We start from the raw sequence: 17,519 nt of genomic DNA on the forward strand, positions 1-17,519 counted from the left end.
TACACTCTCTGACCACAACAGAATTTGAAACCAAAACACTAAGGTACCTAGAACCACCCCACCTCCACACATATGAAAACTGAACTACAAACTTCTAGATAATCCATTGCTAAAACGAGAATTCGCAACTAAAACAAAATATTTTAGAGAATGAAGAAAACCACAACATCTAAAAATGTGTACAGTGCCGCTAAAGCACTACTTAAAGAGGAATTATCAACTTTAAATGTTTATATTGAAATGTAGAAAGGTGTAAAAGAACTAACCTTCTACTCTAACAAACTAGAAAGGAGAGAAAAAGAAATTCAAAATAAACAGAAAGAAAAAGAATAAAAGCAAGAGGAGGAATTAAATAGAAAATTGGAGAAATCAACAAAAACCGAAAGCAGGTTTTTTAGAAGATTAATAAAGTTGATAAACCAGACCAACAAAGGGAAGAAATAAAGAAATTACAGAGCAGGAAACGAGAAGGGACATCACTACAGATCATAATACACTAAAAGGATGATAAAGAAACATGAATAGGCCAATAGAGTCAAAAATTTAAATAAAATTGACAAATTCCTTAAAAGTCACAAAATTAAACAGAAATCCTAAACACCTTATAAGTACACTAAAGAAACTGAATTCATAATTAAAACCTTCCAAGAAAACTCCAGGCCCAGATGGCTTCACCAGTGACTCCAACAAAGATTTAAGGACAAAATAATACTAGTAATACTAATAATACAAAAAGTGTTTCACAAAATGAAGGAGGGAATACTTCCCACCTCTTTTTTTGACACCCGCATTATCCTGACACCCAAACAATAAAAACACATGACAAGGATATATACCTTGGAAAGCACTGGATCCCTAAATCTTTATACACATAAAATATTCTTGAAACTCATTAAGACAAACAACCTCATTAAAAACTGGGTAAAATACGTGAACAGACACCTAACAAGATACACAGAAACATCTTTAGTCATTAAAGAAATGCAAATTAAAGCCATGACACGCCTCTACACATCCACCCAAACGGCTGAAACCAAAAGACTGACGATACCAAGTGTCAGCGGAACGTGGAACACTGGAATTCTCCTGTCTTGCTGGTGGGAGTCTAAGATGGCACAGTCACTTCAGAGAATACTTGGACAGTTTCTTCTAAAGGTAAACTGATCGTCATGGGACCCAGCAACTCACTCCTAAGTATTTACTCAAAGAAATGAAAATGTAATCCACCCATCAAGACTTGTGCACAAATGTTCCCAGAAGCTCTATGCGTAACAGACAAAACCAGAGACAACCCGAGTGCCCATCAGCAGGTGAACGGATAAACAAACTGTAGTGCATTCGTGCAGTGGAACCCTACCGAGTTTCAAAAGCACCAAACTACTGATGGACACAATGACAGGGATCAACTTCAAAAACACGGTAGTCAGTGAAAGGCACAAAAAAAGTACATACCACGTGACTCCATCTAACTGCAAAGGAGCACAGAGGAACTGTTTTTGGATGATGGAAACGTTACCTTGATTGCGAATGCTAAACATATATAGTCACTTGTCAACACTCAAGGAACTGGGTCCATTTATCGTATATAAAACATGTTTGGGCAAAGCTGGGGAGTTTTTTTAGTAAAAGACTCAAGCTGCTGGCTGGGCGTCAACAAAAAATAAAGAGCCACAGCAAGATGGTTCGTGGGAAAACTCCCGGAACACAGAGGAGATGACCCAGCCACACTCACACAGGACGAGGACGCCGGCGGATGGCTCGGTGGCGCCCCCAACCCCAGGGAGCGATTTGGGCCCCCGGGGTGACTGATCACCCGAGGAGGGAGGGGCTGGTTCAGAGGGCGTGGTGTGGGAAGGGTAAGCTGCGGCCTTTCTGGGCAGGGCCCGGGGTGCACTGCAAGGACGTGCTCCCCACACGACGCGCAGAACGGGGCAGCAGCTGGGCTGGCCCAGTGCCAAGCAGAGGGGTCTCTAAGCGTCTCAGGTGGCAGGCGTGCCATCCAGTCTGCAGCAGGATGGGCCCCCAGATCGATGCCACACAGCAAGAGAAACTCAGAGGCCACCTGACAGGCCTGCCCTGCGAATCCAGAGATGCTGACGGGGATGAGGGCGCCCGCACGCGGAGCCCAACGTGAGGAGCGACCCCCTGGAAAGACCCCACAGGAGAAAGGCAGGCCGGGGCGGGTGTGAGGGGGGCTCACACCTGCCTCAGGTGTGCGCACACAGCCGCAATCCTGGGAACACGGAACCTAGGGACAGAGTTTCCAAGAGACTTCAGATCTTGTCAGACATCGAAGATTGACGCTGAAGAGAAAACTCACCAATGTCAAACCTCCCCAGAGCCCAAACTCATTAAACGTGCAGCAATTTTCTGTGGAGAGAAAACACATCAGCGTGAGGATGGAGGGAAGGTCTCCAGGCCCGGCTGGAAGCCTGTCAGGCAACAGCGTCCACAGTGGAGAGGCCGCGGGGAGCTAAGGTCCCATCACAGCTCAGGGAAGGCACATGAGCAGAGACCCTCCGAAGGCACAGAGGCGGGAGCACGTCTCACCCTGCACCAGAGGATCCTCCCCCGAGAGGAGCCCCAGGAAGGAGCGACTGCGGGGATCCCCCCCTTGATGGGACACTGGGGAGACCCTGCAGGACAGCAGCAGGTGCGGAGGTCAGAGCACCCACCTGAAGGAAAAGCCTCCTAACTGAGAAACTGAAACTCACACGGATGCTAAGGAAACAGCGAAACATGGAGCACGTGGAATAAAAACATAAATGCTGGGCAAGCGAAAAAGGATCATGAAAAGCTGAAGCCAGCATTAACTCCTGGGAGTATGGAGCGCGGCACGAGAAGGGGCGTGAGCTGCGACAAACCCACACACTGTCAGCACAGCGTCAGGTGCGACTGCGGACCTGGCCAAGGCGGCCACGTGACCACGCCGAGCGGTAGGGGCACCTGTCACAGCAGCAAGTCAGGAGGTGGTGTCCACACGGCGGGGACACCACATGGGGGCAGAAAACACAGCGGTGCTGCCGGGCCGCCACCAAGTCCCAGGCAAAAGGGCCACGAGCACCCGGGAAGCGCCGATGAACACACGGCAAACACCCTGGAAACGGGACGGTCCTGGGCAGGAAGGGGAAGGCACGCTCTCCCACCCCTACCCAAAGAACCCTGGCCAAAATGAATTACCCAAACGGGAGAAAGAGAGCCAGACATACACTCTCTTCCTTAAACTTCAACCGTATCAGCGAGCGAAGCACAACAGTAAAAGGTGCTATGTTTCACCTCTCAACTCGGCAGGTTTGTTTTTTTGTGTGTTTTTTTTTTGCGGTACGCGGGCCTCTCACTGTTGTGGCCTCTCCCGCCGCAGAGCACAGGCTCCGGACGCGCAGGCTCAGCGGCCATGGCTCACGGGCCCAGCCGCTCCGCGGCACGTGGGATCCTCCCGGACCGGGGCACGAACCCGCGTCCCCTGCATCGGCAGGCGGACTCTCAACCACTGCGCCACCAGGGAGGCCTGGCAGGTATTTTTTAATAATATCCAGTATATGAGAAGACACCGGGGGAGAAAACACTTACACAGACGAAACAGTACGAGAAAAACGGTACAGTCTTTAAGGTCAGAATTTGGCTAAAACTAATCAAAAGCCTTTAAAAACGAGCCTCAGCTTAATCTCAACCACTACCCACCAGGAACATGTGGGCGGAAGTCACCGAGATGCTCAGGGAGACGGCTGCTTATTGCGGGAGGGGACAGCTCGGCCCCGACGCGTCGAGACCACGGCAGGTGGGCGGGCGGCCTCAGAATGGCCCGAGCCATACTCACCACATCTCACCAAACGCAAACCTCAGCCTACTACGGTCAAGTGCCTGGAAGACCCCAACTGTGCCTTTAAGTCTGGAGGTTACACCCAGATAAATAAAAACTATGAGAATTTAGTACACTTTACTGCAAAACACTACGTGTACAGGTGGCAGGGTCATGGGGAATTTTCGCTTTCTTCTGTTTGCTCATCCGTGTTTTCTAAATGTCTATCATAACCATGCCATTCCTTTGATAAGGGGGAAAAAATCAATACAAGTTGTTCAAGGAAAAGGAAAAGAAAATCTGAACCTGTGGCCACACGAAGGGAGCTCGGGCTCGGATCACAGAAGCATCCCCCGGAGGCCCGGGCTCCCGTGGAAATATCACTTCAGAACATCCTTTTTTTAACCAAATCCCCGTGGGACGCTTCCCGCATGTACTACCATGTGAAGCCAGGGCACGAGGACGAGGAGGTGCCGCCACCGGGATGCGACCTCGTGGCCACCGGCCAGCTCCCGAGTCCCACCAGGACCAGAGGCTCCACAGCATTTCTAGAAAAGCCCTCCACCTCACTGCGGGGTCAGAGGGTGAAGGCAGTCTGCTCATCCACTCGATGCCCCGGACCCACCCGAGGGAGGAAACCAAGTAGAGAGCAGGGCAGCATCACCGCGATGAGGCGGCCGTCCAAGGGAGCAGCACGCGGACTCTGCCAGGCTCTGCTGCGTTCTTCAACTAATCCCACGGCCACGGACTTTCGCCTCACCTCTGATAAAGCCCTCACGTGGCAGGGAATACATGTGCAAACTGTGTAACGAAATAACTCCAAATTTCCTGCACGTGATACAACTCTGCAAGGAGCTGCTCCATCTTCCATTTCCTCTGCTTAATAAAGTGTCCCTAATGGAATACCTTCCAGCAAATGAGAAGGCTTAATAACCAAAAGGCTTTGGTAAGGTAACCCTCTAATCACACACCATGAAAAATGAACATTCTTTATGAAGACTGTATAGAGAGGCACATTGTAAGCTTCGAAACATAAAAGGAAAATTACAGCATTTAGGAAGGTGCCATTTTTCTCTTAATCAAAATGCCTTCTAAATTGAGATCTCCATGAATGCACGTAAGTGCTTGAGATAAAAATAAAACGAATTTATTAACTTGCACCACCAGCACACCTGTGCTTTCTACAGGCCCGTGCTGCTCCCCTCTGTCTGAACCACAGAGGACACACGTCCGAGGCCGCTGCTGGGCCAGGGTCACAGCAGGACACACAGGAGGGCGCTGCTCTCAGGGGGAAGAGGACCCACAGCCAAGGAGCACCCCGGCCACTCATGCTGCTTGCCCCCATTCCGGGCAGGGCCCCAGTGCTCACCTTGTTGACCCAGAAGACCATGGCGTCCTCAAGGTCGTAGGGAAGCTCTTTCGAGGCACTGAACGTGGAGAAGCGCTTGACGCTGGCCACCACCTTCTCAATGCTGATCATCTCCACGGTGTAGGCCATCATGAGTGCGTCCACCATCGCCATGTGGGCGCTCTGGGGGCAGAGGCAGCAGTCAGTCACCCAACCTTGCCTTTCCGCCCCGGGTCAACGCAGAGACCTTCCTAGACCCACAGCTGAACGCCTCCGTTGTCTGTCTTCCTCTGCATCTAAGGAGGCACTCAGATCTCTACTTGTACGTGACCCCCACTTCCTCATCTCTGACGACCCTGTGAGAGCCCGGGGCTTCCCTACTGCTCAGCTGTGGACCAAGGTACAAGGGGCCAAGAGACGTGCCTGAGGCCCCATGACCACCACAGGCCCCTGGGGCCGCTCAGGGGCCCGGCACACTGAGCTCACGCCAGGCCTTCGAGCCCTTTCTTCCCAGAACCAGTAACGTCCCCTCGATCCACAACACACATCCACAAAGGCCAAGAGTGAAAAGCCACAGAACGCAGAACGCCTGGGAATGGCCGAAGCTTAAAGCCACGTGGGAGGTGCCACAGTGGCGTAGACCTGGAGCAGCCTGGGAAAGTCACACTGGTGGGATGGCTTTCCGGGAAAGATGCGGGGAGACGCTCGGGGAGGAAAGGTGTATTTCCTTCTTTATTTTGGCACAAAAATACTTAGAAGATACACATGAAACAACCTAAGAGGGTGGGCTCGACAATTCTACAGCACAACACGTGCAAAAAGTTTGCTCCCCATGAGAAAAAGCCGACAGGAAGCTGTTCCCTCCCCCTTTTCCAAATCAGCCACTGGCCCGCAGAGAGAAGGTGGTCTCGAGCCCTGAACTTTTGGGGTGACTCTGCTGCGCTGCAGGGGGACAGCGGCAGCCCACCAGCCGCCCCCGCCCCGCCGCCCAGGCCACTCACCATCTTTATGGGCGCGTGGCCGAGATCGGGCTCCGTCACGGGGGTGTCGTCACTCTCCATCACGTAAATCCCTTTCCGGGACAGGGCCTGGATGACAGCCTGGTGTCCCTGCAGAGCGGCCACCTGGTCCCCTCTGAGGATGAGGCCGCAGACGCGGCAGTACAGCTCGCTGGACAGCAGCAGCTTGATGACCGGGGGCTTGACGTGCTCCTGCTCGTACTGGTCGATGTAGAAGGGGTCCCTAAGGTCCTCCGGGATGTCATCTGCACGAGGGAGAGACCGCCGCGTGAGCACGACGGCACCCCCACTCTCTCCACACACGGCTCAGGGCCGACGGCACACAGACGATGGACAGAGGGGCTGTGAACAACGACAGGCAACTAACCACGTGGGAGACCCCGGCTACTCGGCAAGCACTGCCCTCCTCCACCAGCAGAGGCGAGCAAGCCATGCACAGCAATGGGCAACGCCACCGCCCGACCCCCACGAGCATCTCTCTCGACGCAGGAGAGCAAGGAGCAGGTGTGGGAGCCGGAGGGGGCTCATGGGCCGAAGGGAGGCCAGGACCGCGCACAGCCAGGCCACACCGAGCACCCGGCACCAGCCCTGGGGAGGGAGCCAGGTGCATCCCCGTCTGCTGTCAAATCCCGTGATTACAAGGCCAGACGCCAGGTCTTTAGAGGAAAGAGCCAGGCCTGCCACTGTTACGACAATCAGGCTGGAACCGCAGCTGTGAGCCTCTGCGCATCTTTGGACCGGGCGGCACAAAACGATATGAGCCATGTTACCAAGCATCCCCTCGATCCCATCAAATCAAGACTTCTGTCCCTACGTCACAAATGAGGAAACCGAGGCACAGAGAAAGTCAGCAACGTGCCCGAGGCCACGAGAGTCAGAAACCAACTATGAACCCAGCGTGGTCCACGGCATCTACACCGCTTCCCATACACACCCGCCGTGTGTGCAAAGCTTTCCCGGCGGCTGCGACAGTCTCCCCACCCGCTGTCCTTCACACTTGCTCTGCAAGCTGTCAACCACTGTCCCCCAAAGGGGGGACTCTGCAGTCCAGTCCAGCTGCACCTCACTTTGCTGCGCTCTGCGGACACTGTGTTTTCTCCAGGTTGAAGGTCTGGGGGAAGCCTGCATCTAGCCAGTCTCTGAGCTCCATTTTTCCAACAGCATTTGCTCACTTTGTGTCTGTGTGCCATTTTAGTAACTCTTGCAGTTTTCAAACTTTGTCATTACTATAATATTTGTTAAGGTGTTCTGCAGTCTATTGTAAATGGAATTTTGTAGCAAGAGTGTTTTGGGTTTTTTTTTCTTTTTTTTGGCTGAGTTGGGTTTTCGTTGCTGCACGCAGGCTTTCTCTAGTTGCGGCGAGCGGGGGCTACTCTTCGTTGCGGTGCGCGGGCTTCTCATTGCAGTGGCTTCTCTTGTGGAGCACAGGCTCTAGGCGCACAGGCTTCAGTAGCTGTGGCACGCAGGCTCCGTAGTTGTAGCTTGCAGGCTCTAGAGCGCAGGTTCAGTAGTTGTGGCGCACGGGCTAAGTTGCTCCCCAGCATGTGGGATCTTCCCGGACCAGGGCTCGAACCCGTGTCCCCTGCATTGGCAGGCGGATTCTTAACCACGGCGCCACGAGGGAAGTCCCCAACAGAGTGTTTTTAACGAAGCCGTGCGTGTCTTTTAGACATAACGCTGCTGCACACCTGATAGACTACAGTCCAGTGTAAACGTCAGGTTCAGATGCACCGGGAAACCAGACCTCCCATGCGGCCTGGGGCTGAGCCCGGGTCTCTGCTCTCTCACTCCGTCCCACCCCCACCCCGGCCACCCCTGCGGCACCCACGCTCAGGCCACATCTCGAGGTGACCCCACCCAGGAGCGTGGGACAGCGCTCGCTCAGCACAGGGGGCCACCTTCTCCGCCGGCGGGAAGCAGGGAGGACCCACGCCGGGAGTCAGGGCAGGACCCGGACGCAGCTGGCTGGAAAGTGAGCCTGGGAGGGAGGCAGGGTCACCTCCAGGGGCAGCACCGGGACCCGCCCTCCCCGCTCGCCCTACGGCTCGCTCGCCCTCCTGTCTCCCGACACGGGCGGGGGCACGGCCATCCCACTGCCCAGGGGCCCTCGGTCAGCAGCCGCGACGGCGCAAGGACCCACGTGGGCGTCACCGCCAAGCGCTGAGCCGGACCGAGCTGGTGGGACAGCGGCCTGAGGACGCTGACTTGGGGACACAGGTGTGGGGCGCGGCTGTCTGAGGGCCACTGTCATTCAGCAGAAACATCAGGAGACAAAGCAAGCGCGGTCCTGCAGCTGTGGCCGCAGCCATCGAGGCTCAGGACTCTGAAGCGGGCCTGCTGGAAAGGCCGCGAGAAGGGCTAGAGGATGCGGACAAGACTACAGTTAAAACAGGGTCGGCGCTCCACGCAGAAGAAGGAACAGGGCGCCAGCTGGTCAGGTGAACAGAGGATGGGAGCTAGAGGACAGCATGTGCGCTGAGAACAGGACCCGAGCACATCAGCCTGGCCTTGACCGGGTGCGCCTCTCACCTGGCCGGTCAGAATCCCGGCCTCAAGTGCAAACCATGGACACTACGAAGGCCTGTCTCCGGGGTTGGGAGAGGACTGAATCAAAACGTACGTGTAAGTCACCACGCTACGAGCGGAGCCTGGAGCTCAACAAAACTCACGCAAGTATTAGTTATCAATTTTATTATCAATCAGGCTAAAAAGATCGCCAATGAAGCACTCTTCCTGTTGCTGTCTGTCACACTTTGTCCCATCCTGTCTACCAAGGCCACATCACTCACCGGGGGGGGGGGGGGCAACAGAGACGTGGCAGCACATGGGGGGGTGGGCAAGGACCCCCAGGTAGGTGCCAACCCCAACCTGAAGCCCGAGACGGGTTCCAACCCAGTCTGAGGAAAACCACGACGGCAAGCCTCCACGACACAGCAGGGCAGTAAGCCTCACCACCTGAGAGCTTCAAAACCACGGCAGTGTCCAGCCCCATCCCAGACCACCTAAGCCAGAATGTCCTGTGCGCTCACAGGCAGAAACATCTGTACCCCTGAGAACCCACTAGACAGGCTGCAGAGGTGGCTGACAGGCTCCATCGAGAAGTCCCTTACTTACACACTCTGGTTGTGGAAACGGGCACTCACAGAGGGCTTCTAATTCTGGAGCCCTGCCTGCACCCCACCCTTCACTGGAGATGCCAGACAGAAGGGAAAGAAAACAGCCAGCAGCTGGCCCCACTGGGTACAGCCCAGTGAGTCTCCTCCCCTACACCAGGCGAGCTCCAGAACAAAACCATATCCCAGCAGTGGCGGGATAGGTGGGTGCCACGGGTGCTTTTCTCCCCCTTTGCTGAGGCAGGCTCGGTTGTGGGAAACACACAGGCTTGGCTTCTAGGCAACAAGCCAGGAAGAGAGACCCCTGGGAACCCCCGGAGAGGGGGTGGAGGACCACAGAGAAGAGGGGGTGGATAAGGAATCCTGAACCCGTGTACACTGTCCTGGTGACCCCAAGTGGCCCATGTGTGACAGACCCAAAGAACCGAACTGACCTTGGAACCACTGCCCACACATGGCCAAACAGACTTCTGGTCTGAACTTAACGGGGTTTACTGCAACCCAGCTGCTAACAAACCACCAGAAAACACAAGCATCATCCAAAAGATTTTAGCAGAAACAGACTCACAGCATAAGATTCTAAGTGTCCAGGACAGGGGCCTCCCTGGTGGCACAGTGGTTGAGAGTCCGCCTGCCGATGCAGGGGACGCGGGTTCATGCCCCGGTCCGGGAAGATCCCACATGCCGCGGAGCGGCTGGGCCCGTGAGCCATGGCCGCTGAGCCTGCACGTCTGGAGCCTGTGCTCCGCGACAGGAGAGGCCGCAACAGTGAGAGGCCCGCGTACCGCAAAAAAAAAAAAAAGAAAAGAAAAAAAAAAAGAATCCGCCTGCCAATGCAGGGGACACGGGTTCAAGCCCTGATGCGGGAAGATCCCACATGCCGCGGAGCAACTAAGCCCTTGCACCACAACTACTGAGCCTGCGCTCTAGGGCCCACAAGCCACAACTACTGAGCCCGCACACCACAACTACTGAAGCCCGCGCGCCTAGAGCCCGTGCTCTGAAACAAAAGAAGCCACCGCAGTGAGAAGCATGTGCACCGCAACAAAGAGTAGCCCCCGCTCGCCACAACTAGAGAGAGCCCGCGCGCAGCAACCAAGACCCAATGCAGCCAAAAATAATTAATTAATTTTTTAAAAAAAATGTCCAGGACACAATCCATAAGTACTCAACACATAAAGACAGGAAAACGTGACCAATTCTCAGGGGAAAAGACAGTCAACAGACGCCAACCCTGAGATGACCCAGATGTTAGAATTACTGAAGACTTTAAAACAAGGCCCCACGAGGCCCTCTTGAAACAAACGGAAAGATATAAGTTATTAACAGAGAAATAAAAACTATTAAAAAAAAAAAAACAACCAAACCTTCAGAACTGCAAAATACCGTTATCAACAAGAAATTCAATGACAGATTCAAAAGATGAACAAAACAGAAGCGGACTCACAGATAGAACAAACTAGTGGTTACCAGTGGTGGGGGAGAGGAGGGTACAAACAATTGGGTGTGACAAAGGCTCGAGGATGTGTTGTGCAACACAGGGAATCTAGCTGATACTTTGTAATAATTGTAAATGGAAAGTAACCTTTAAAAATTGTATAAAGAAACAAAAATTAAGTTAAATTAAAAAAAAAAAAAGGCAAACAAAACAACAGAGGAAAGAGTCAGTGAACTTGAAGACAGATCAACAGAAGTAATCTACCTGAAGAGCAGAGGCAAAATCGACAGAATGAAAGGCAGAGCCTAAGGGAGCTGTGGGACAACATCGAAAGATTTAGTAATTACGTTACTGCAGAAGGGAGATGGGTACAGAAAAAGCATTTGAATAAATAATGCCTAGAATCTCCCCATATTTGGTAAGAAACCAATTTACAGGCTTAGGAACCAACTTGAAGGAAACCAGGTCCACACACTTCATAATCAAATGGCTGAAAACCAAGGATGGAATAACAGGCCCTCGGGACCCCTAACCGGAGGTATCAGCCAGACTTTCAATGACTATGCTTAAAACAATGAAACGAAAAGAGATAAGACTAAGGATTCTGGCAGAAAAGTGGAAATTATTTTTTAAAAAAGAGACAAAAGAACTTGGCAGATTTGAAAAAGAACCAAGTAGGAATTCCAGAGCAGAAAAATACAGTCACTAAACTGAATTTACACACTGGATTGCTGAATAGCGTATTACACACAGAGGAGAGAAAACACAGCACAGAAGGTAAACGACAAACACCGCTCAGTGTCGCAGGAGTGGGACTGGAGACCCAGAAAGGAAGGAGAGAAAATATGGGGCAGAAACAGTATTTCGACAGATAATGGACAAGCATTTTCCAATACTTGTAAAATTCATGCTTCCCAGCAGAAGGAAGGGAGGAAGGGAGGGAGGGAGAAATCCACACACCAAAGAACATCACAGTGATACTGCTAAAATCCAAAGACAAAGGAAGAGCTTGCGAAGCGGCCAGAAGGAGCTTCTAGTCAGGACGAGATGGCACAGATTAGCCTTTCCCTGCCCCTCTCTACTAGGCACAAACTGTAAACCCTGGAAGTAACGCAAAGGCTACCCAGCAGAGAACTCTGAAAGGTGGACGAGGAAGGCAAGCTGGCTGGGAACCCAGGACTGGCCAAGCACAGCAACAGGGCGTCTTACAACGCCCCCCCCAACAAAAGGTGACCCAGGCCTGGTACTTCCTGACCCCCAGCCTGGAAACAGAAGGCAAGCCAAGCGGGCTCATTCCTGCTCCAGGTGGAAGGGGAGTCCCACCTACTACACCAGGCCAGCCTGGCAGAAGCAGCGAGGGATCGACAGGAAGCCCCACACCCACCTCCACAGGGCACCCAACCTGGAAGCGCTCTCCTTCCCCATCAGGCCAGAGACACCCCCCTCTCATCACCGGGCAGCAGCAGTGCGACCTCAGCATGACGAGCAGCCCAGGAAACACTCTGCATCCCCCAGAAGCAGGGGCGGCCGCCACAGAGAATCCCACCCCACCCAGAGGCGCTCCTGCCACCCCACCCAGAGGCACTCCTTCCGCCTCCTAAAGCAGTGCCCGCAGGGACTGTGGGAAGCCCAGAGGTACCAGACATACCAAGTACAACAAAATGGCACCACAAGGCTCTGAACGTTACACTGCCGCTGGAACCACAGTCCAGAGGGGGCCAGGACCTGCATGCAGGACCTAAGCAGGGAGACTGCTGACTATGATAAAGAAACTTAAGTAGCACCCAGACTCACCTAACATAAGAGCCACAATGACCAGGGAGCAAGCAAAGATCACCTATCATAACCAGAACCAAGAAAATCATGACTTCAATGAGAAAAGAGAATCAACTGACACCAAGACGTTGGAATTATCCGACAAGGGGCTTTAAAACAAGTATCAAAAACATGACTCCACAGGCAATCACAAAGTCTCCTGAAATAAACGAAAATTGGGAAAAAAAATTCAGCAAAGGAGTTATAAAAGGAATCAAATATAGAACTGAAAAACAGAGTAACAGATTTTAATACTCACGAGTCTCAACAGTAAAGTAGAGAGGACAGAGGACAGAATCAGCGAACTTGCAGACAGATGAACAGAATCTACCCAATCTGAACAACAGAGAAAATATACTGAAAAAAATAAAATGGACAGAGCCTCAGGGACCTGTGGGAGAATAACAAAAGATCCAATATTCGTATCACTGGAGTCCCAGGAAAGAAAGTGAGTAGGGCTGAAACAATATTTAAGGAAATAATGGCTGAAAACTTCCCAAACATGGCAAAACATATAAACCCACTGATTTCAAGAAACTGAGTGAACCCCAAATAGGATAAACCCAAAAACTCCATGCCAAGACACAGCATAATTGAACTTATGAAAACTAAAGACAAAGAAAGTATTTTGGAGCAGCTGTAAAGAAAGAACACGTGAAGGAAAAGGGAACACCAACTCAACTGACAGTGGGTTTCTCCTCTGAGCCACAGAGGCCAGGGGGAAGTGGCACACATTACAAGTGCTTGAGGAAAAGAACTGTCAACCAGATTCCATATCTGGCAAAACTATCCTCAAGGAATGAAGGAGAAATAAAGACATTCACAGACAAAAGAAAACTTAGGAAAAAAGAAAATTGTCTCTAGAAAACCTTAAAAGAGGCTAAAGGAGGGGGCTTCCCCGGTGGCGCAGTGGTTGAGAGTCCGCCTGCCGATGCAGGGGACGCAGGTTTGTGCACCGGTCCGGGAAGATCCCACATGCCGCGGAGCGGCTGGGCCCGTGAGCCATGGCCGCTAAGCCTGCGCATCCGGAGCCTGTGCTCCGCAACGGGAGAGGCCACAACAGTGAGAGGCCCGCGTACCGCAAAAAAAAAAAGAAAAAAAAAGAGGCTAAAGGAAATTCTCCAAATAGAAAGAAAATGATTTTAAAAAAAACAAAGGTCTTCCCTGGTAGCAGAGCGGTTAAGAATCCGCCTGCCAATGCAGGAGACACGGGTTCAAGCCCTGGTCCAGGAAGATCCCACATGCCACGGAGCAACTAAGCCCATGCACCACAACTACTGAGTCTGTGCTCTAGAGCCTGTGAGCCACAACTACTGAGCCTGCGTGCCACAACTACTGAATCCCGCGCACCTAGAGCCCATGCTCCACAAGAGAAGCCACCATAATGAGAAGCCTGTGCACCACGACGAAGAGTAGCCCCCGCTCACTGCAACTAAAGAAAGCCCACACACAGCAACGAAAACCCAACACAGCAAAAAATAAATTAAATAAATAAATATTTTTAAAAAGGGAACTGTGAAAATGATTAAAAAAAAAAAGGAATCTTGGAGAACCAGGAAGAAAAAATAATGTAAAGAAATGGGTAATAAGTGTAAATACAATAGACTACCCTTCTCCTGAGTTTTCTAAATTATATCTGATGACAAACAAATCTACAACACCTTCAGGTACTCAAGACAATGGTAGTATTTAAAAGTGGGGAGAGCGGGGGCTTCCCTGGTGGCGCAGTGGTTGAGAGTCCGCCTGCCGATGCGGGGGACACGGGTTTGTGCCCCGGTCCGGGAGGATCCCACATGCCGCGGAGCAGCTGGGCCCGTGAGCCATGGCCGCTAAGCCTGCGCGTCTGGAGCCTGTGCTCCACAACAGGAGAGGCCGCAGCAGTGAGAGGCACGCGTACCGCAAAAAAAAAAAAAAAAAAAAAGTGGGGAGAGCAAAGGAACCTAAATGGAAAAAAGGTTTCCATACCTCACTCAAAATGATAAAACAATACCTGTCAACTGTTGGAAGTCACATATGTATACTGTAATACCCAGAGCAATCACTAAGATAGCTATATAGATATACCCCAAAATGAGATAAATAAATCAAGATGGAATCCTAAAAAATAGTCAAGTAATCCACAAGAAGGCCCCAAGAAACAAAACAAAACCAGGAACAACAGAAAACAAACGGAATAATGTCAGACTTAAGCAGTAACAATTACATTAAATGTAAATACTCTAAATACACTGAGTAAAAGACAGAGATCGGCAGAGCAGATTAAAAAGCACAACACAAGTATATGTGGTTTATAAGCAGCTTACTTCAAATTCAACGATGTATGTAGACCGAAAGTAAAGGGATAGAGAAGGCTATACCAGGCAAACATTGTTTAAAAAAAAAAAACAGGAATAGCTATATTAATATCTGATAAAGTAGAAAGAAAATTACTAGAGACAAAGCGGGACATTACATAATAGTAAAGGGGTCAATCCACCAAGAAGACTTTACAACCCTTAATGTGTACACACCAAAGTACAGAGCCTCAGAACTCATTTGAAAAAAAAAAAAAAAAAAGGACAGAGCTGTAAAGAGAAATAGACACTATAAGCATAGTGAGGGACTTAAACATCACCTATCAGAACTGACAGAATTCAGACATAAAATCAACAAGGAGAAAGATCTGAACAACACAACCAATAAACAGAATCTAACTGACCTGTGTAGAACACTCCACCCAGCAATAGAAAACACCTTTCTTCAAATGCCCACAGAACATTCACCAAAACAGACCTTAGCCTGGGCCATAAAACAAACCTTAACAAGTTTAAAAGAACAGAAATCACACAGAGTATGCTATCCTACCATAATGGAACCAGACTAGAAATAATACCTAAAACACAGACAGGAAAATCTCAACAACTGGAAATCACACTTTTAAATAATTCATGAATCAAATAGGAAGTATCAAAGGAAATAAAGAGAGATACATAGAACTGAACGAAAATACAACATACCAACATATGTGGGATGTGGCTAAGGCAGTACCGTGTGGAAAATTTATAGCACTAAATGCTTACACTAGAAAAGAGGATAGATCTCAAATCAATAATCCAAGCCCCGGGACTTCCCTGGTGGCACAGTGGTTAAGAATCCGCCTGCCAATACAGGGGACACGAGTTCGATCCCTGGTCCGGGAAGATACCACGTGCCAGGGAGCAACTAAGCCCGTGCGCCACAACTACTGAGCCTGCGCTCTAGAGCCCGTGTGCCACAACTACTGAAGCCCGCGCGCCTAGAGCCCGTGCTCTGAAACAAGAGAAGCCACCGCAATGAGAAGCCCCTGCACTGCAACGAAGAGTAGCCCCTGCTCGCCGCAACTAGAGAAAGCCCATGTGCAGCAACGAAGACCAAATGCAGCCAAAACACAAATAAATAAACTTATTAAAAGAAAAAAAGCTCATTATCATTAGTCAGCAGGGAAATGCGTATCGAAATCACAATGAGCTATCACAGCCCACCCACTTGAATGGCTACTGTTTAAAACACTGACAATGCCATGTGTTGGCAAGGATGCAGAGCAACTGCAACTCTCATGCCACACTTTGCTGGTGGACATAAAAAATGACACAGCCACTATGGAAAACAACTGAGCGGTTAAACACACTTATATGACCCAGTAGCTCCATGGCCAGACAAATGAAAACACATGCCCACACAGACTTGAATATTCACAGCAGCTTTATTCATAGTAGACAAAACTGGAAGCGATCCAAGTGTCCATCAACAACTGAATAAGTATTAAATAAATAAATATGTTTAAAAACGCTACTAAGAAGTCTGCCTGCCGCAACTGAAAAAGATCCCGCATGCCACAAAGAAGGTCCCGTGTGCCACAACTAAGACCCAACGCAGCCAAAATAAATGAATAAATTTTTTTTAAAAAGTAAGTAAAACGTGGGGAGCCAAACAATGAAGACTATTACCAGCCCTAAGCGAAAAGGTCTAGACACGTGGATGGGTCTCTAAAATACTAATAAGTAAAGGAAGCTAGACCAAGAATACCTGATGTGTGACTAGAGGCATGTGATACTCTAGGAGGACCAACCTAATCTACAGTGACAGGAGCACCTCAGTGAGGCTATGGGCGGGGACTGACTGCAGGGGGCTCAAGGAAACCCTCGGAGGTGATGAAAAGGTCTTACCTTGATTGTGGCCCTGTGCACAGGGGTGTATGCATTTGTTTAAACTCATCAAACTACACTCTTAAAAACGTGTGCATTGGGCTTCCCTGGTGGCGCAGGGGTTGAGAGTCCGCCTGCCGATGCAGGGGACACCGGTTCGTGCCCCGGTCCGGGAAGATCCCACATGCCGCGGAGCGGCTGGGCCCGTGAGCCATGGCCACTGAGGCTGCGCGTCCGGAGCCTGTGCTCCGCAACGGGAGAGGCCACAACAGCGAGAGGCCCGCGTACCGCCAAAAAAAAAAAAAGTGTGCATTTTATTGTATGTAAAGTACATCTCAATGAAGTTCGTTTCCTCAAAGGTGCAAAATAAAATTCTTCACTGTATACCCAACAACGGGCATTAACCCATCCTACAGAGACTTCTTTAAAAAGCCAAGGTTTAATACATCTCTTCCCTCCTGAGAAATCTTCAATGGCTCCCCAATCCACATACAACAAAAAACCCCAAATTATCAGCCATTCAAGGCATTCCAAGATCTGGCCCTAGGCGTTCTGTCCAATCTACATTCATCTCACATTCATCTCAACTCTGCAGCAGCTAAGTCCACATTCCACCCCAACTAGAGCGCCATGCTCTCCCTTAGCTATGCTCTCCCTTAGCCATGCTCTCCCTTAGCTATGCTCTCCCTTAGCGCTATGCTCTCCCTTAGCTATGCTCTCCCTTAGCGCTATGCTCTCCCTTAGCGCTATGCTCTCCCTTAGCTATGCTCTCCCTTAGCTATGCTCTCCCTTAGCGCTATGCTCTCCCTTAGCGCTATGCTCTC

At 50.7% G+C, this 17,519-nt stretch overlaps 1 protein-coding gene across 3 annotated transcripts in view; it reads right to left on the bottom strand.

Annotated features, from left to right (window-relative positions):
- CAMSAP1 (calmodulin regulated spectrin associated protein 1) overlaps positions 1–17,519 on the bottom strand; it is a 55,509-nt gene that overhangs the window by 31,416 nt on the left and 6,574 nt on the right. For all 3 annotated transcript variants that reach the window (XM_029202563.1, XM_029202562.1, XM_029202564.1), the window contains exons 2-3: positions 6,149–6,411; positions 5,169–5,330 (exon numbers count right to left, since the gene is read on the bottom strand). In XM_029202563.1, coding sequence (XP_029058396.1) covers positions 5,169–5,330; positions 6,149–6,411 — 425 coding nt within the window. The remainder of the gene's footprint in view (positions 1–5,168; positions 5,331–6,148; positions 6,412–17,519) is intronic.

Source organism: Monodon monoceros, unplaced genomic scaffold (genome assembly GCF_005190385.1).
Source record: "Monodon monoceros isolate NGI ecotype Baffin Bay Population unplaced genomic scaffold, NGI_Narwhal_1 Super_Scaffold_5, whole genome shotgun sequence".
In the NCBI taxonomy this organism is placed as follows: Eukaryota; Metazoa; Chordata; class Mammalia; order Artiodactyla; family Monodontidae; genus Monodon; species Monodon monoceros.